Raw genomic sequence first — 21,471 nt, forward strand, 5'->3', positions numbered from 1 at the left:
TCTTGAATGCAACTAAAACTGAGATTGAGTAAAACTCCTAATCATTTCTTTCATTAAGTCGTACCTGGTTTGTGATGGTAATTCAATTGACTTTATTAGGGACATTCGCTGAAAAAAGTGGCCTGAAAGCAGAGCCATAAATATCCTCAATGTATCATCAGCAAAATAAAATAAAATTAAAAATAAATTAAATTAAAATGCTGTAATACTTTAACTTCTGTAATCAATAACTGTATTTATTATATATTGATTTCTTTATTTGAAAAATATCACACCCTTAAAAAGGTAATGAACAAGGATTTTTACATAGTAATGGATGAAAATGAGGGGAATTCTCACAGTGCACCTAATTTCAATACATCCAAGCATTTACATCACTGGGCTTGAAAATGTTAAATTTGGCAGGTTTGACCGGAGCAGTTTTCACCTAGGATAAGAGAGACAATGTGTCATGTACAGCGCTCCGGATAAAAAGATCTGCAAAATGACAACCATATAATATGTAGGCCAGGTTTATAAGTGATAACTGTATTTTAAAAGCTGTAACAGATGCAATGGACAAAGGCATCCATATGGGATCACACTGGATATCGCCATAGCAGGATGTGAGGACAGATATCAGAGCGAGTGAACAAACAAAGCACAACAGAAGATGAGGAGGGAGGAGTGCAAAAACAGAGGGAACGTTAATGTGATCCATGATTTCCATTGCTGCAACACATTGTAAAACCTTCAGTTGACTCGCACTCCTCTCTCTCACTTTCTAAATTTCCCCTCCACTCTTCCTCTCTCACTGCCAGATGATGTTTTGTTCTGCTCCCATGATCCTTTAATGCCACCCAATCGAGCCAAGAATATCTTGAAAGGATTTGGGAAGGCTGATCTGGAGGTTTAAATACCGCCGGATTTGCATCAGATTCCGAGATTTGAGAGTCGAAGCTGAAACGCGTTCTCCCTGTGCTGCTAGATCTGGGCTGTGACGGAACCTCTCCTGCTTTACAACTCCCTTAACCTTGTGTTCGGTGTCAGGGGCAAATGGGAAGGAATGAATTAGCTTAGGAAAAAAAAGGTCTGAATAAATAAACCTGCAAATCCCAATAAAATCAGCACACTTATGACTGGCCCTTGAACATGCAGTGGGGATTGATGGACCATATTGAGACTAATTTGAAAACAGAGCTTTCCCAATGGCCAAGCAGAGGTTACCTCACAGTCAAGGTTAGCAGCTGCAAAGCAAATGCATGAAATGAAGTGTTGGCCAGTGCAGTCAAGGTCTCTACTGTGATAGCCAAACTGCTCTGTGGGGCCAGGGCCAATATATTAGCAAGCAGATGGCACAGAGGCTGATATACCAATGCATTCTGCGTGAAAATATGTTTTGCTTGAACAAAATTGGAAAACATATTGCAGGTGAAAGTAACAATCCACACACAGACTTGTTTGGTTTTGCTGACTTCAGGACACACTGTACTACCAACGGGAGATTACAAATGAAGAATAATGGAGATGTATTCGACCAAATTGCAACTAAAAAAGCTCCTAGAGAAGGTCAGGATAAACTCATCCTAATTAAACCATAAACTTTTCTCAAACCACACCAGCTACTTGGACATTTCCTGCCTATGGACTCAACTAACTGTGGCATAAGATAGGAGGGATAAAATGCTCTACATGCAAACCAAAATTATGCAGTGTCTACAACTGAAACCGTATGTCCTAACACAATCCTGTTTTGCCCGCTCCAAAACAATGCAAGAAGATGAAAGGAATCCATTGCTGGCTCTCTCCACGAGATTTCGAGAGGATTCTCTAGATGCCAGGGCTGATCATAGAGGTCCCTGTGCCCGGCTGACTCTGAATGAGTGGATAATTAGCCCAGACTCCATGTAACAGGGGTGGGAGCGCAGAGGCTAGGCTAGCGTACAAACACTGGTGTTTCAGTGTGTAGCTATTCTCCCCAAAGTAAAAGGATTAGTGGCCTGTTCAAAGGAAATGCAGTTGGACTGATGTCCGCAGGGGTTCTTTTACGGGAACCAGAAGCGATTACAGCCAACTGATTTCAGTAGAGGCAGGGGCTGCACTAACCTCTAGAGACAGGTTGCAAACTAAGAGGTTTATGCTATTTATCCAGATAGCTTGTTAAAGGAAGTAGAGCTTGGGGATGAACTCTTGAACTTTTCAAAGACTATAGTTGACTTTATGCCTCTTTCAAAAACAAGTTCTGTTTATAACCAATACCCATTCAGAGTCTTTATTTAGGGCCATAATTAGTTGTCATTTCAGCATCCAACTCAATAAGAGTAAGATGTGTCACACAGAGACTGTTGATTAGGGATGCTCTATTATGGCAAAAATCATAATCACGATTATTTTGGTCAATATTGTTATCACAATTATTTAACACTTATGAAGGGGCCATACGACCAAAACTTCATACAAGTGATTTGTTTAAAGATAGTGATACATATTAAATATGCATTTCCTATAAAAAAAAAGTTGCTATGACATCTACATTGTAGAGACCAGCAGAATTTCAAACAAAAGTCCTTAAAACTAAACTGTCAGTAATGAAAAAGCAAAGGACAAATAAACGCCCCATTTTGCAATAGTCATAACATTACATAATTTTACTGATTTGCACGGGAAATTGGGTTTATGGAAAAATGAAAGCACAGTGCTGCAAAAGGGGGCGGAATGGGGTGCAATAATCATTTTATCTTGATTATTGTATTTTCATAATTATTTTAGGAACTTTAGTGTTTAATTATTACTGTTAACAAATATGGTACAGATATATTGTGCATCCAACTTTCAGATCATCAATGTGACAATAAGTCCTGCTAACATTACAGATTTACTTTCGTCTGCTTTCTCTGGCAGAAGCATTCCAAGATTTCCATTTAAGACCCTTTCACACTGCGATTCCGGCAAATACATGGGAAAAGTGTTCCGGCAATTGTTCCCGGGTCGCTAGATTTTGCCCTGTCACACTGCCAGTGATTACCCGGGATATGTAAAGGTCCCGTAATGACACGTGACATCAGGGCGTTATATGTAATGTACTAGTCGAAAACGTTAGGCATGTTATACTTCCACTGAAGCCAAAGAACGATCTCTGCATCAGCGCAGAAATTGAGGAACTAACTGATCTCTGCTTCATTACAGTTTGCACATATTTTTTGTCGCGAACGTTGATCTTCCTTCAAAACAGTCAGTAAAAGAGTTGCACGATACCGTGCGTCATCACTACGACACTGCATTAGATCTGGCTTTTGTTCACACAGCGCTTGTCCCGGGATTAAACCCGGCAATGTTACTAGGTCCCCCGACCCGGGTTCAATGCCGGAATCCATCCCATGACGTGTTTGCTTTCACACAGAAGCTTTTTTACAGAAGCTTCCGACATGCAGTGTGAAAGGGGCTTTAGGTGGTGTAGGATTGGAAAGGTTCAGGAAATTAAAGCAGCTCTGTATCTTATTCAAATAAATAATAATAAAAAAAAGCATCTATTAGTTTCTGCACAATTGAGTAAATATTTTTCCAAAAGTTTTCTGTTGGCAGTTTGGCGCAGCTATAGTCAGAAAGGGAAACTGCTGTAGAAAAACCTTTTGCCAATCACAAAGGGTTGCACGAAAAATCCTTTAAATTATCAGCATCAGCATTTCTGCCTTCACTCTGTATGTATTCTCTTGGGCCTAATGTTGCAACTTGCTCGAAATCCTTGTCACACTTTTAAAAGACAATCAGTTGACTGTACAATTTTGAGAACTTCAAGCTCTTGAGCCTCATCTGAAGAGAGCAGATTAAATAGAAACCCGCAGAGAGAGAAAGAAGGTCTGAAGGGAGGTGGCATGACTGAACTGAGCTCTACCTAACAGAAGGGCACCTACCCTGGGTCAAGGCCACCTGTTCTTCCCCTGCAGTAGTGCTGCAACAGCTAATTTGGGCTGGCATAAGTGTAGACTAAAAAGATTGTGTCACACTATCTTAAAAAGCTTGGTTTGTTGCAAATAATCGCATCATTTCTTTTGAATCTACGTTACCTGTTTAAATAGAAGTGGAAGGACACTGAAAATGATAGCACCACTTCAATCCCAGCTAAATGCTGCAGTTGCGCATTGCTATGCAGCTCAGTGTACTCTGAAATGTGTAGTTAGCCGATAACTGGGAGGCCCTCAGGGTCACTGTTGGAGCACTTTACAAGGCCATAGCAGTCTGTGAAGAGTTGGCAACTGAAATCCCAGAGAGAACAACAACTTAACGAGACCGCATGTTCACTAGCCGAGATAAGTGGCATTAACCCAAAAGCACACAACGATGCCTGTCTTTGTAAATTATGTATCAGTATCATAAAAAGACATTCTAATAGAACAGTCAAAAAAACAGAGCAGTTAAATAAAATGCTCCCTACAGCATCGGTTTAGAATTTCCACTTCAGAAAGGCGATTAACATTAGCAAGACAGCTTAACAGCAGATGAGAGCATCTAAAATAATGGTTTGAGAAATGTGATTTAGTAAATTTTTCTTTCTATAAAACTACGGTCTCATTTGTAGTGACACTTGTTACGCCAAGAAAATCAGCTGAAATTGAAAAGACAAATCCCATTGCACTGTGTGAAGTGGTTCACTTCGCACATCGATGCTTGCATTTGTGCCTTTAAAATGGCAGGTGCTCAGGTGAAAATAGGCACACAGTAAATCCCTGTCTATTCTGGGTCTGCTCTTTCCATTCTGCTCAGTGAGTCGACGAACTGCCAGTCCAACAGAGCGTTTGAAGCTGCTGCCAGCAAAGGCTGGATTAGCATACAGACCCCAAGAGAAGCCTTCTCCTGTTGCGGTTCTGGTGGTCAGTAAGCCTGGGGTGCAAATCATGGCTCAAATCAAGAAGACCACAGAAAGTAAAAGAGGACAGCTGCTTTTTAAAGCCGAACATGGCATAGACGGATAACCGTCTCCACCTCTTGGGGACGCTAGTACTAAAACTGCAGAACTGCCAGGACCAGCTACCATACTAACATCAGATGATGGAAAATCATCTCGGTCAATGCTTCAAGAAAAAAAGCTCTCCGAAATTTTTTAGTGGTCGACAGTTATATCGTATAAAAAAAAGAAAAAAAAGAAAGAAGTTTCCTTTTTCAACGTCAAATAATGGATGAACGTAAAAGAGAGCACTAGATGCGCGAATGAGGCGAATTCTCGTCTACCACGCCACGAGACCTCCAGACGCGCGTAAATGCATCTTTACATTGACTTAACATTGAAATCATTGGCGCCAGATGCTCTTATTCACGTTTGGTGTGAACGCAGAGAGGTCGCTTACAACATCACTGGGTCTTATAGGCGTGTAAAATTGCTGGTATTTTCTGTCTAGCTTTCGCAAGGCATACTGCACTTCCGGATTTCTTTATTTTCTTTTTCTGCTTGTTTGTGAGTTTTGTTACATCTACATTTTTAATTGTTTAATTATTTCAAAATTAATAGTGTACATATTTGGTTAAAATCGATTCCCTATTTTCATTTCAAAACATTTTTTGGTTGATCCGATCGATTGTGCAATCGATTTTCGAACTAAAAGTGACAGCCCTAATATGTAAAAACATATCTGCTTTATATCAGCCCCTTGCTTTCCAAGATATCGGCATCACCTTACAAAAAACAAACAAAAAAATATTGGTCGATGACTAGAATGTTCCAGAGCCATATTTTTGAACACTGGATTGGTACTGGCCAATATACATTCAATCTTGAAAATACAGATAAATTAACATTTCTAATATCGGCCAATAAATTATTAGAAGAGAACAACTTCTCTGCATATGCAGATTACAACAATGCTTTCAGTATGTCCCCTGCCCCTTGTTCTGTTTGTACCAACGCTTACAGGAGGAGCAGCAATTAGCACTGATGTCTCTCAAGCTATCTGCAAGCCACATCAGCAAGGCAGGTCACTGGGCTTTTACAAGCACACGGCTGAGGATGTTCACATTACCCATGATCCTATGCTCTAGACCCTGCAGCTGTGGCTTGAGTCTGATCGGATGCGACACATGGACTGAAAACAGGGACACAAGAGCATTCTCGGACCGGCTGCACTGACCTGCAGGGCGACTTGCATGCATTTCAGGAGGCTCTCATCCCAGGTGGTTGCACTCACAGCGATTTCTTTGTCCTACAAGGTCTCCAATGATCTCAGCCAATGAAACTCAAGCCGCATTGAAGTAGTCATGTACAATACAGACAAATTCCAGTCACTCCAAGGATAAATGCAGCTGCATGCTTCAAGGGATAGTTCATTTAAATGTCATTCCAAACCCATGTGTGTAGGGACACAAAAAAATATGCTATAACGGTTTTACCCATACAATAAACTAAAACAACTCTGGACCCCATTGATTTTTAACACTGAAAGATTTTTCTAAATATCATATTTTGTGTTCTACCGAGTTAATACAGTAAATACAGGTTTGGAATCAATCACAACAATCACAAATGGTGGCAGAATTTTCTTTTGTGTATACAATCCTAGAAATTATGAGGTTGTCAAAGAGCAAGCAAAAAAAAAAAGAAGAATGATTTCATTTTTAACAAAGAATGATTTGTAATTGGATAGGCATCCTCACAACACATACCGAAACAACAGTAAGCAGCCAGATGGCATTTTGTTCTGGTTTGTCACATGGGCCTGATAGGAGGAGAGAGTGATAATGCATGTTCAAGAAAAGGTGTTTATTGATCACGAAGAGTTAGCCACCCAGAACTGTCCTAGTTTCAGGCAGCATTCCACAGCATTCCACAAGACACACAGCCTGCGAGCTGACGCCGACAATTTGGCTGACGAAGACGTTACACCCCACAGTCCAAGACGCCTGTCGTATATTATACACCATCTGTCTCTCTCTAGCCTTTCCTTCGAGGCTCAGAGTGAGTGAAAGGTCTATAACAAGGTGTACTGTGTGAAATTAACTGCATTCCTGAATTGGGAAAATATTACAAATGCAAAGCACCCATGACAACTCAGAGAGGCTTGAAACCTCTCCAGATTAGGGACTCATTGTGCTTGACAGAGGCGCTGAATGTGATGGTTATTGGAGTACACGGGATAAAAGATGTGCCAAGAGAGACCGTGAGAGAGAGAAGCTGTGTGTGAGAGAAAGGAAGAGACAAGAGAAGGGAACAGGGCTTCAGGCTACAGTGCAAACACTGCTAACCCAGTCACTTTGTTACAGGCAAGGACGAGCCCATTCATGGAGAGATGCTGGAAGCGTTGTGTGAGCAAAGCTCCCCATTTCTCCTCTTCACTTTCACCTCCTTCCCCTTTTTGTGTTCTTTTAAGATATTGGAAGCATCATGGAGGACACGGGAAGCACCAAGTTGGTTCTCTAGTTGATTTCTGCCTACAAGTGCAAGCCGTGTTAAAACGAATTGCTGGAAAAAGGAAAGCAATAAGAAAGGAAGGAATAAAGGAAAGGGCCAGACTGCTGGGCTACAGCTGCTATTCGCACCCACGTAAAGCTTCAAAGTCACTGAGGTCTGGAGGCAAAAATTTTACTACCGATATGCCACAATCTAGCAGGAAGTGCTTCCCTGACAAAAACCGAACAGAGAGAGACTGAAATGCTACATGTTCCTTATAGCCAGGGGTTTAGACAAAAGAAACTATTAGCAGTACAGTATTGAATTTAAATAAGTGGTCTTCATCCACCGTTGATTTTAAACCTTTCCTAGCTTCTGCGGCCGACCCTGTAAGATGACACTAAAATAACCCAGATAAAATATTTTGACACACCATTTTAATTAGCGGAGATAAAGGGAATGGACACATAGTGGCCTAGATTCTTAATGAGATGTCATAGGTGTGAGCTTCTATTTCCCATCATTCCCTAGTGCACTGATGCCAACAGGGATCAGACATGCGAAAGTACGGTACTGTGAATATACATACCATTCGCAGGGTATTTAGGGTGAATAACTAACATTTTCCCAGAAGGCTGTTCACTGGGCCCCTGAGAATGTTGTGACTGCAGGATTAACACTGACTTCACATACCAACACAGCTATTGTCAATCATTAGAAATTACTTTCTGCGGTCTGTTAGACGGATTCTCTCACTCTCAAACACACACCTTGAGGGGAAATGAGGAATGTCACCTTGTAGCACAGAATCTCTCTTGGCAGTTGAGACACAGCATCTTCCTAACATCTAAATCCACAACACCTTTCACAAACGTGGATTTAGCACCCAATGAGAAAACCAATTTGTTAGGTTTTTAACACATTTGAGAGGCTAATTACTTCATAGGAAGGGATCGTACTGTTTTATTCTCTGATCATCTTCAAATTGGCTGGTGTATAAACCAGTAAATTAAATTAACAGGGATCTGATATGTAGATGTGTCCATGGACTACAACGCTTCTGTTCGCAGCATCGGAGCTTGTCACTGAATCTGTTGGAGATTAGACCTGCCTCGTAAGCACAGTTGCCAATATCAGTGTGGCTTTCTTGTGCTTCAAAAACTGGGCCAAGTTCTTGAGAAACTGGGAAAGTAAACAAATTTAATTTGCAATTCAGACAAATTATTACAGGACAAATTTATAATATATGGAATGGGTGACGATGCCTAAACTTGTTGGTTACAAGTGCGTTAAAAAGTACACTCACTGCTTGCTCTACTCATTCAATCAGCACACTCTAAATTGGACATTAGCCAAGATCGCTTATTTTTTATCAATACCATTCTCAATCACTGATGGATTTAGCAAAAACATTCTGCATGTTCTAACAGCAAGTAATTTTTTAGCACTTCATAACAGACTCAAGCCACATTTAACCCCGCCTTCACACTGGCAGTTGAAACCAGCTCCGTAATACGCAATACTCCCCCCAGTGAACGTCGTACTAAACCGCTGAAAAGCATCGGAAAGCTTTGGAAGCGAGTAGAACAAAAATGGCGGAGAGATTAGAATGATTGATATTGTCTGTATCCGAATGAGCAGTACTCTATGATCTCTCTGATGAAATTAGGTGAAACTGTGTATATTATGTGCCCTTTAAGGATGCACTGATAATGGCATTTCTGACCAATAACCAATAAATGACAATACAAAACACTTTAAAATAAAATGAGCACTAAATTATCAGATATTAATACATTTAAAAATCTGCATGGCATCAGAAATGTGTGTGATGCCAAGGGTACGTGAAAAGACGAGTAAGACTGGAACCGAATAACTGGGGGAAGCGCTCCGCATGTAAAAGTGTGGCTCGATTCTTATCTTTTTCCTTCCATTACGTTCCTGCCTTAATCCTCTCACTCGCTACTACCTTCATTACCAGCCCACCTTCAACTCAAATCTCTCTCGTTGTCTCCCTCTTCCTCGGTCTCTCGATGGGAGTTGAAAAGTTCACAGGGTCTTTCAGCTGAATCTCTCAATCACCCCCTTCTTACCCTGGCTTCTGAGGCAGTGTGTGCGTGTGCATGCCGTTCATGCACTCTCCCAGAGTCTGATGATCATTCACATGCTGTGTGTGGAACTGATTCCTTGAGCAAGGCTGAAAATTTCAATTTGGTCTCTGCGAGCGGGAACCGTTCGGCCGTGGCAACTCTTCAGGGCCCGAGCCAGGATTACAGATTCTTGCGGTAATGTGCTAGCTACCTCTCAAGGTAGGTAAAAATCAATAAATCGCCGATGTTTATAAAACAGAGAGCCTCTTTTGGAGAGCTCTGAGATGCTACTGCACCCCCTTTCTCTGCCCTAACAAATCAAATCCTTCCCACAATGAAAAAATGAAGAGAGCCGAGGGGAAACAGACTGTGACCTCATCTGCTTTATGATGTATTTAATAAGACAATTTCATGCCTCTAAATGAGCCAAAGATATCCTTCATTAAAGACTCCACGGGCTGAGATGGACAGTTTGTCATTTAATCCAGTTTAGCTTTGCGTGATAAAGGGCAGTACAGTCAATCTGCCACACACAGAACCAGCTGGAAAACCATGTTTAAGAGGAGATTTATCTGTACTGCAAAACTTGGATAGCTCGATCAGCCAAAATTGAAAATTGTGTCATCATTTACTCACCCCTGTGCCATGATAACACGCACATTACTACAGCAAGTCAGTAAAAGCGTCAAAAACTTGCAACAGGAAGTGTCACCTCAAAATAACTAATATTTATACAAACTTGTCAAGTTGGAAAAGCTTTCAGTTTTATATAAAAGTCCAAAAGTGTTGTGCAACAATTAATGAAACAAATGAGTAGACCTCCTGAAAGCCTGAGCATGGTGTGTGTTTATGGCAAAAGGATGATATACACTGTGAGAATGACTTTGATCTCAGGGGTGCATAAGGTCGGAGTGAAAATTTGGAGAGAGCATGTAGCCATTTACTCATCTCCCACGCACTTGGTACAGAATGACTCACACTCAGTTGGCTGTGTATGTTTGTTTTCTTTGACTAGCATCCGCGTGTACACTTGTGCATGTGTGTGGAGGGTATAAGGCCTCCTCGCTCAAACAAAACAAAAGAGATATGAGCATAAAGGAAGGGGGAAAAATACCCAAACAAGAGGTGAAATGTGGGGATTCTGACCTAGAGAGAGAAGGAAAAAACACTGCACAAAGAAACAGGGGAGAACGAGTGCCTGAAAGCAGTCAGAGAACGCCAATGACTCCATGTACCACTCTGAATTGAAGCGAGAGGCACATGGCTTGGCTGAACAGCTGCTTCTGGCCAGGTTTCAGTGGGTCGAAGCATTTCCACCATGTTGCCTGATAGGAAACAGGCTCTTGCAGCTGTCCAGCCATTCTGTTCACTGCAGGCAAAACTGCCTGAAGTCAGAGACCCTGACTTAAGTGCCCCCATCCCCTGCGGCAATCAACGGAGAAGCAGAGAATAGAAAGGTGGAATGGAGCGGAAACATGTGGGAAGCAGGTTGCAGAGCACCATGTTCTCTGTTGGGAGACTGAGATAGAAATATCTAATTTAGCAGAATAACAAAGCCAGGGGTCAGGGGTGGGATTAAAATCTGGCCCATATGCACAAAGGCGTCAAACCTAGATCAGAAAGCAAGCATAAAGGATTTTGCTAAATCTAACACTGTTGCATTACATCAAAGCACAAGCCTCGGGCTGAGAAGATCTTAGGGGTCAAAATTTGTAACCAATCATTTTCCACTTGCACAAGTAAATTTGGTAAGTTTAAACGCATGTTTGCAACTTACTGCAGGCACCAGTAGCTTCTTGACCTCTTCGACAGCTCTTCTCATCTTAACCTCAGCACGTGTCTGTGTGTCCTCCACTGTGATCAGCACGTGCAGCTCTTCATTTAGGTGCTCCCAGTTTGGTTTCCCTCTGTTCTGCTCCTCCTGAGAAATGGAGACAATGAGAGAGAAGAGTCAGTGTGAGAGAGTATGACATTTTCTTTGCATAGACGACAGCCCGCAAGTTAAAGACCTATCTTCTTCAAACAGCAGCTATTACCCAGAGCACATTAACATGTGTTGGGAGTAAAATACTCACCACTACATTTACAATAACTCTGTTAGCTGCTAGAGGCAGAAAAATTACTGTAAAAATGACAATTTCTGGTTCATATTTTTTTTTCATTCATTTTATGTATGGTAGAACGCTTATTGGAACACAATATTGATTTTCCTTAGCAATAAATAAAAAATTTAAATAAAACATTAAAAATGAAAACCAGCCACTGACAGACTTTATTTGTCTAATAGAAGTCCAATGAGGCCAAAAAGATTTAGAAAGAATTTTAAGCAGAACAGGAAAAGCAAAGAAGCCATTTGAGCCCTTTTTCTCCCTTCCATCATTTAAAACGGCCTGCAGTTGGTGTGCATGACCGTTTCATTGGCTTGTTAACAGCGGCCTCAAAAGAAAGCCCTTATGCTAGGGTAGAGCCATCTGAAGTCACGAGGTGCTAAACTGAATAAAGAAAAAGGCTTCACACTCTTGAGGGTGGGGCTTTTTCATATCCAACAATTACCCACCACCCAAGCTTTCAAGACCTCACACGAGACTGACAGATCATATTGCGCAACGAAGCACTACAAATCTGATGGATGAAAGGTAAAAATAAATAATTAATACGATTATTCACCAGCCACCCTGGTGAATAATCGCCACCATAAAAAAAAAACCACATAAAAAAAAAAATCATTACTAGACTGAAAAATCAAAAACGCATTTAAATAAATAAATTATATATATATATATATATATATATATATATATATATATATATATATATATATATATATATATATATATATATAAAAAAAAATAAGAACTTTCACTATTTTTAAATCTGCACAAAAAGATATGCCCTCTTTAGATTACTTTTAAGGAAAGCTGGGTGATATAGGACACCAAGCACTTGTGTACATTTCTTTATTACAAGCAATTCTACAGGAACATAGCAAGATAGCACTCTATCCTTAAAGTTATGGATGGTGCAATTAATGCTAAAAGCATTTTTAAGCAGATCCACTTCCAATCCCACACTCTGTATGCCTGAAACTATCAGTAAAACAAAGACAGGATTCCAAGGTAAAGTAGTTTAAAGACCACTTGACCAGCCCTAACCGCCTCTTGTTCACATTGATTACAAGTTATAATGTCGGCTTCTGTCCCTCCCCCCCCATGTTTGCCATGATGCTTTCAGATCATTGCTCATTCAGACACCTCAATTAGCATGCCTGCTTCACAAACGAGCATAGAGTGCTGGATCTCAGCGGGGAGGAGAAGGGTCCACCTGACATGCTTACTAATACACTGGCTGAGACCCTGTAGAGTGCCTATGACACCACTTTCTACGGCACTGCCATGGATACCGTTACTATGGCAATGATCACACATACACAAGCATACAACACAAGTGAATGTGTCCATTAGGGCAGTTTCAAATTTGTCAAATTGATCATTTTCATGACCTGAAAGAACACACAACAATATTATGGTGATAACTACAGAAAAAAAAATTACCTGTCAAATTTATCTATTTTAAGTTGGGTGGCAACCATTTTAAGATGTAATACTGCCTCCTACTATGCTGGAATGTCAACCAGGTAGTTACTGACACTGGTTTATTTATCTTTTGTGTAGCATTAACAAGCAATCAATATTTAACTTTTTAAATAAGGTTTAATCGCTAGTACCAGTATATTGCAACACATTTAGTAACATAACGTACAGATGATCCACACTTCCAATTCAACTTCCTGTCCATTGCCCAATCAGAAGCTCTCTGCCTGTGAACTGAAAAATGTAATTGAACACCCACATTTCTATCTGAATGATTACTCTTGGAGATAACAATGGCTTCCTCTATGAATGAGGACACAGGAATGGATACACCGATTTAGACCTCCCCAACACACCAGATAGATATCTTAAATAATGATCCTGACCGATCATGGCTTTTTGTACAAAGTACTCTTAAAAGCAAAAGCTACTTATTTTCAAGGTGAACATGCGGTTTGATCCATGTATGGAGAGAGACCTTTAGCTCAGAGCAGAGCAATGGCAAGAACTGTAAACACCCACTCACCCACCCCTGCCCATCAAGGGGCAAGGTTACTCTATGTCCTCTGAGGGTGGGTGAGAGAAAAACCTGAATGCCTCTGAAGAGTGCAAAGATTGTTTACAGACATACGAAACCAGCAGTGAGGCGACATGCATGTGATGGGAGACACGTGATGAGAGACCCAAGTACAAGAATGAAGCCAAAAGCAGCTCGCCAACAAATGTTAGAGGGTTTGTGGAATGTGCATATCGACCGAACTGTCGTTCTTGACTGTATGTGCACCAAAAGCATAAGAGCAAAATAAACCATGCGAAGCTTTCGCCATGCAAAGGCAACAATTTGATTCCAAAGACAGATGGCCTGGCTGGAAATAATCCCACCACCCTATAAATATGGTTCATATCAACCAGAGCAGACTGAACTCAAGCTACAGTCTGGAATAGCTGTCCCGAGTGGAGTAGTTTACAGGCACCTGTTCAACAGGAGTGGAAAATTGACAGGGGGTTGGGGGGGTTTCTCAAAACTACCAACATGGGCGGCTAGAGGAGGATCTTTTGAATGAACATGAAGATTTTAACGTTGTACACATTCATATTCTTGGCACATGCTCTTTGCAAAACAACAAATCTAATACAAGATATTCCTAAAAACATGCCAGATTTAGCCAATCATTTTGTCCATAAGTTCTGCCACCATCCAACCCACATCTGAGAGACGGGACCCCACCCAATATTTTTTCTTCTTTTTTTCCCCCTTTGATTTATATCACAATCTGGAAGAAAAGATACATCGTTTCGGAAACAGTTTTTTTTTTTTAAGCCCGAACACGTTTACAGCCTGACATTATTCAAATGTGCGCACACACAGCTCTTTTGCCTTTTGTCAAGAATGTGTCATTTATACATGTTTTAATAATTTATTCATAACTAACAGACAAGACCACTTGGAAGTTGGAATAAAGAAAAAAAATTAAGTCCTCTCTGACATCTTAAGATCTCAGCACTCTAAATAGACATAGGCTCATTTAGCCTATAAATTAGAGTCTTTTTTAACAAATTAAATTAAGATAAATGTTAAATTTAGATAGTTATTTGGCAATATGCTATTTCATGCATACTTGAGTTTTTTACTGTTAAAGAGTTGGATTCCCATGCTAAACATGGACAAAGTTTCAAAAATTGAGTTGTACGTTTGAAGGAGTATTTCTGTTCCAAAAATACTCCTTCCGGTTTGTCACAAGTTTCGGAAAGTTTTTTTCGAGTATGGCTCTGTGTGATGTTAGATGGAGCGGAATTTCCTTATATGGGTCCTAAGGGCACTTCTCCCGGAAGAGCGCGCGCTCCCGTATAGCAGAGCAGAGAGAGGCTGTGCACAGACAATCCCTGATCAGAGCGAGAGCGTCGCGAAATGTCACAAAAGGAGTGTGTTTTTGGTTGCCAGGGCAAGACAACCCTGCACAGATTACCAAAAAAAAAAACAGCATTAAGGGACCAGTGGATGGAGTTTATTTTTACAGAGCATCAATGGAGTTGGAGCAAGTGTTTGTTCCCTGCATTTCGAAGATGCTTGTTTTACAAACAAGGCCCAGTTTGACGACGGATTTGCATATCGTTTATTTCTTAAGGATGATGCAATCCCAACGAAAAAGGGTCACGATCGTGTGTTGGAACCGCAGGCGGTGAGTAAAACTGCTTAAAATATCTCTGCCTCCTTGTTAGTGCGTCCGCCTCCCATCCCGGAGACCCGGGTTCGAGCCCCGCTCGGAGCGAGTCGTTGCTGCTGCTGCTCTCGTTCAGTTTCAGCCTCGGGATCCGATTCTGGATCATAAATAAACGGCTGAATCTGACTGTTAGCCATGGTTTGTTTTGCATGTTTTTTTCCCCACCGTATTACCACAGCTTCCAAACGCTCTCAACGCAAAAGCCTACTGGCGCTCGTGATTCTTTAGCTCCACCCACACGTCACGCCTCCAGCCGGTCGTGTTTTTCCGGGAAAAATCGGTACAGACTGTCTATCTCTTAAGAATATAATAAAACTAAAGACTTTTTGGAGTTATGAAGGATGCAGTACTACTCTATAGGTACTCAAGATTAACAGGATATTGAGTGAAAACGAACATTTCACCCCCCCCCCCCCCTTTAAATGCTAATTATGTCACCGTTTTGGAGCACATTGCCTTATAGATAACCTTAAAGGGATGGTTCACTTTCAAATTAAATTTTGATATGTTTTAGCTTACCTCAAGGGCAGATGTAGGTGTTTGTTTCCGCAGTAGTTCCCATTTTTATATTTTTTAGGTGAAACCGTTCTTGTCTGTGACTCATATAATGGAGGTCTATGGTCACCACCTCAAGGAGCATGCACAGAGGAGTCCAAATGAAACAATTCCCTGTTGTGAGTACACACTGATGACCTAAGACACCAAACGAGCGGTTTGTGTAAGAAAACCGTTTTATATCGTTTTTACCTCTTGTACACAACCACGTTCAACTTATCTGAGGGCACGCGTTCTTCCTGTTGTGTGACGTGTGCGCAGGCTTTGGCTTAGTCTGCGCAAGTGCGGAAAGCGCCGAAAGTGATCTCTCGCACGTGTACGTCACTCATTGTTTACACTTACTGTCTATGATTTACACAGAGATTTCGGAAGTGTTACCTTCACCAGCACGTCTTCAAGCCTCAGAGAGACCGATCTCTCTTCAAAATTGGTGGTATTTTAGTATAAATGTTTAAGGAATCCTGAGTTTTGTCCGCTGTTGGGTCGCAGCGTAATGCACATTGTGTTTTGTTTGCCACACATAAACTGGAGGTGACGTTCAATGCCAGAGGGACCCAATGGCACGCTGTCAATAGAGTGAGTAATGTGTTGTGTTTATTATAAATCGCAACGATTATAGGATGCATTATAAACAAATTAATTACAATTACTGCATTATATTTCAGACCGTGCAGACTGGTGGCTTATCGTGTGGTAAACAGTAAACAATGAGTGAAGTTCATGCGCAAGAGATCACTTCTGGCGCTTTCCACGCTTGCGCAGACTAAGCCAGAGCCCGCGCCCACATCACACAACAAGAAGCATGCGCGTCCACAGATCAGTTGGACGTGGTTGTGTACAAGAGGTAAAAACTATATAAATACTGTTCGTTTTCTTAAACAAACCGCTCGTTTCGTGTCTTAGGTCATCAATGTGTACTTATGATGGGGAATTTTTAATTTGGACTCCTCTGTGCATGCTCTTTGAGGTGGTGACCATAGACCTCCATTATATGAGTCACAGACAGGAACGGTTTGACCTAAAAATATCAAAATGGAAAGTACTGCAGAAACAAAGAAACCTAAATCTTGGATGCCCTTGAGGTAAGCTAAAACATACCAAAATTTTATTTCAAAGTGAACTATCCCTTTAAGACGAACATAGATGCTAACACCCCAAAAAAATTACATTGATTTCATGGGGACTTTAAGAAAAAAGAAAGAAAGGGAACTCAATCCAAAGAACCAAGAACAAAGACTAGAAAATAAAGAGAGAGAAAAAAAAACTGCTTCAGAGAGCCTACGGTGTGGCTCTGGAGAGGTTCTGTGATGCTCCGGTGAGGGTGGCCGTCTGTTACATTTGATCTGTGCTGTGGTTTCGGAGAGCCCTCAATTTGAAAAGTGTTTGATCAGAGGACGAGGCTACACAGTGGGACAGGTTATTATCCAGTGTTTGTCTGTCCTGTCCTCTCCCATTAAATCGGCCTGAGCTCAGCATCAGTATGCACACACAGCAAGCATGAGGATGCGGTGTCTCTTGAGGCTGTGTGAACTGGTATATTACACAGCTCGAAAGGGCAAATGGGGTTAAACCACCTTTGGGGAGCTGTTAAGTAAAATGCCTGTCTGATTTAAGGCTAACAAAGTATTTTCTCCTGAGATTTCAGGTGATCCGTGCCTTTACCTTTCAGAGTAAACATTAAATACACCACTAACAAACAAATCATCGAACCCTGTCGCATCCCCACAAATGACCTATAACTAAACGCTGTGCGATGAGAAACACTCCCACTCCACCTCTTCTGTGAATGAAAGTAAACTCCTTTTTCTGTCCTCAATTTTTCTACGTCTCAATCGCTCTTTCAGTTCCCTGAAGTAAACTAAATTATTGATAGCACAAAAACGGCTTGGCTAATGGAAGCTAAATAAACAACTCATCAGCCCAGACCTGACTGCTCACAACTCTCTATTTGGAAGGGTTCAACTATACACACAGCTGTCAATTTTTTTGTGCATATTTTGCTATCTGCAGACTCAATCTCACATTTACTGAATGTGATTTACTGAATTACTAAAACGTTTAGACATGAAGACATACACAGGCCAATGGCCGAACAATTGTAATGCTAGATCATTCACTGTCTTTCGTGAAGAATGTCTCTTTACAGTAATCAAGTTTATTCTAAAAAATAAAAAAATAATAAAAAAACGGCAACAAACCTTCTGGCCTCTTTGGTATGTTGTATATCCAAGTACAATTGATTAAAGAAAAAGGAACACATGTAAGATGGGTACTTGGTTCTATCAGTTGTAGACTGTCAAATTTAAGAAAGGGCTGGGTTTAGGCAGACTTAATGATTAAAGAAGTCCAATATATGAAATTATTTTTATTAATTATTATATTAAAGCAAATTAGAAGTAAAACATAGGCATGGACAAAACATTCACAATGAGATCAGTAACATGCATTTAAAAAAAAACAAAAAAAAAAAAACTACATTTTAATTTCATACCCACTTTAAAATGTTTTTTTATTTATTTTTTAAACAATGAATGGACCAAAAGTAACAAAAGATCATGATGCACAATGCTGGATTGTGGACAGTAACATCAATGGAACATTATGTGTTCTCTAATGTAGTAACAGTCAGTTATTTCAGCTTTTGGCTCCACTGAAAATCTGCGGAAATGCAAGAGATTCACAGGAACCCCACCCAAGAAAAAACAACATTTCAGGGGAAAGGGACTATGAAAGAATCAGTCAGGAGACTACTCAGATAGACTGTTAGGAAGCAGGAAAACTCATTCTGTGTTGGGGAGTATTCTAGGAAGCTTTAGATAAGTCACTGAGACAAGAGTTTGTGTTTTACATTCAGCAGGGCAACAGAAGACATAGCCAATACAGAATGCTATATAAAGGGAAGAGAGATGAGAGAGAAAACTTCTAGTTTAATCAATTTGTGCATCAAGCCTTTGAGGTCACACATATGGCTTCTCAAGAGGGGAGCACAGCTGGGGCCCAGGTGTATGTGTGTGTGTGTGTGTGGTAATACTAATGCACAGTGATGGGGATTTCCTGATAAAACAGCTCCACTGGGACGCTGACAGATACGAAGAGAAAGAAAATACTGGACAAATAATGCTGATTCCTGGCTTAAAGGTTTTTAGAATTAAATCGGCACAGTTGCTTACTATGGAATCAGCCATTTCTTCGCTTCGCACTTACACATACAAATGTCATTTCTCTCAACCCTCGAGGAAGTCTCTGCTAGAGCTGACAGGGCAGTACGGTTATGTCTCTGAGCTACATGAACTCCCCACCTGAAGCCATAATTTCCCATCATTCAGGGTTTAGCTTTTCCTCTGCTGATCACACAGTGGGTCTCTTCTGAGAATGTAAAGAACAATCTGGGTACTGCTTTCTAGTATGTCTGCCATGTGCTTTTGTTCTCTCTGACACCCACACCACCACAACCAGGCCTGAAATAGAACTGGGCCTCAGCCGGAGCCCTGCAAGCTAACCGTGAGTGTTCAGTAGATAGGAAAAGAAAGACATTAAGACAGAACTAATGAGTGAATTGGCTCATTAGGAACAAACTGGCTCCAAATGGCAAACGTCAGCAGAACACGGTCTGTGAAGGAAGAGGGGGTTGAAAAAGCTCCAAATGGTGACTAAGTGGTCACATTTGTCTATCCTGGTTCGACATGTCCTGCTGGTGCAACAATTTTGGTATTAGTTTTGCTGGTGCCCCACTTTTTTTTTATATTATGTGCTGCTATTTTTAATGAAAATCAAATCAGAAATGCCACAACCAAACTGAACCACACAGCATGGACCGATCATCTGCACTGCCCATATGGTCTGTGCAGAACAGGAAAACATGCAGCACAGACAAATTTGACCAGCGATGGTCCTGCTCTGGGAATCAGTTAGAAACATGGCTCAAGGATGAATTAGAGCACAATAAATGGACCCTGTATAAATTAAGGGTAGGTTAACTTTTTGCACATTTAAACTTCTGTTAAAATTGGTAAAAAAAAAAAATTTTTATTTGGCCGTCTCACCTTCTTTCTGTCTCTCATGGAGCTCCTCCCTCTCACCATGATCTTGCAGCCAGTCTCTGCCTCCAGTTGCTTTGCTGTGAGTCCACGAGGACCAAGAATTCTCCCTACAAAATTATACTGAAAAAAAAAAAAAACAGAGAGAGAGAGAGAGAGAGATTAGAATGTATTCAGAAAAGCGTCTTTTATAGAAAACAAGATGTGTACATTCACAAAATACTGCTAAAGTCAATAAGAAGTGGGTCACACTTAAAATTAAAGTTCATTTTAAATAAAATGTTACCATTTAAATCACCTTGTTTCAAAATTATATAATTTTAATTGGAACAAAGGAGTCAATCAGTTAAACCACAACTGTTCCATACAATGAAAGTAAATTGTGACTGAATATTATAGAAGTATATCTCCTTTTGTGAAGAGAGAACAACAGTGGCAATTCTTATTCACTAGGCTGCATTTGCTGAGTGTGTATTTTGGCTCTGCAGCAGTCATGCACGCACACAAACACACACACTAAATAGCCTAAGCTGTGACAAAATCGAGAAGAACAGAAAGCTCACAAGAGAGAGTGTGTACATAGTGTAAAAGAAAAATTCAAATAGCTCCACTGTAAAATCCTCAGAATCCTTTGCCTCCACATGGTAATTGTTTATTTTAAGCAGTAAACACACAAAAAACCTTTCGCTCTCCCACACTAATAATTTAATTAGCTCCAGTGAAGCCTCTGACAAACAAACGTCAAATCCAATTCGTTTAAATTAAATTTGAAAAAATAAATCAACAACTGACATAAAAACCTCAACTGACCGGGCGGCTAATCACTCTTCCTGCTCTGGCCACCGTTTAGAAGCTACAGCAACAGCGAATCAGGAAGGTGGATAGAAATAGGAGCTCAAAAACTTTGTCAAGCTCATGTTTGCCAAACAGAATGGTAAGCAGTGCTGCAAATCCTCTTTCTTGCTTATCCTCCTTCCTGCTCTTCATTTTTTTTAATGTCCTTTATAATTTTTTCCATCAACCATCAGTAGTGACTCCTGCATTTTTTTCAGGATTCAAAAATCTAAATTAATGGCAGTCATTACTCATAAGACTTTGCAGTGGGCAATAAGATCATCAGAAAGGAACTCAAAAGACTGACTCACGCTTAGTCAAGGAACAGACGGCATTGTCCTGTCTGGATAAATAGAAAAACAATGCCGTTTCTCTCTAATAGCTTATCGTTTCAACAAAACAATAAGACACAGTGTAATCCGACAGCTCTGACTGTGTAGGTGGATCAGAACTGCTGGAGTTCAAAACACATTCCAAATGCTCTCGTGAGATGCAGAACAGGGCACGTGTGTAAAACAGTGCACTGAAGTAGCAGTGCTGCACGCCATATGTCTCATCATCATCATAAGACAGTCAGTGACAATGCCTTGAACATGTGCACTGACTGTCCCTCTGATCACCATCTGTAAAAACATACATATACTGCAAACAAATCAGACGGTGATAAAACAGCAGTGCCAGTGTGATCAATTATCATCAGAACTTCCATCACTCCATCTCTTACACAGGAGCGCACCTGCATGATCTGTCTCTCCATGCAGTGTGTATGTTGATGATGATGATTGAACA

At 40.7% G+C, this 21,471-nt stretch overlaps 1 protein-coding gene across 4 annotated transcripts in view; it reads right to left on the reverse strand.

The window, feature by feature from the left end:
- The window catches only part of LOC128031527 (protein quaking-A), a 66,885-nt gene that overhangs the window by 12,376 nt on the left and 33,038 nt on the right, over positions 1 to 21,471 (reverse strand). For all 4 annotated transcript variants that reach the window (XM_052619822.1, XM_052619820.1, XM_052619824.1 and 1 more), the window contains exons 3-4: positions 19,855 to 19,971; positions 11,222 to 11,365 (exon numbers count right to left, since the gene is read on the reverse strand). In XM_052619822.1, the coding sequence (XP_052475782.1) occupies positions 11,222 to 11,365; positions 19,855 to 19,971 (261 nt within the window). The remainder of the gene's footprint in view (positions 1 to 11,221; positions 11,366 to 19,854; positions 19,972 to 21,471) is intronic.

The sequence above is a fragment of the Carassius gibelio genome, chromosome A17 (assembly GCF_023724105.1).
Source record: "Carassius gibelio isolate Cgi1373 ecotype wild population from Czech Republic chromosome A17, carGib1.2-hapl.c, whole genome shotgun sequence".
In the NCBI taxonomy this organism is placed as follows: domain Eukaryota; kingdom Metazoa; phylum Chordata; class Actinopteri; order Cypriniformes; family Cyprinidae; genus Carassius; species Carassius gibelio.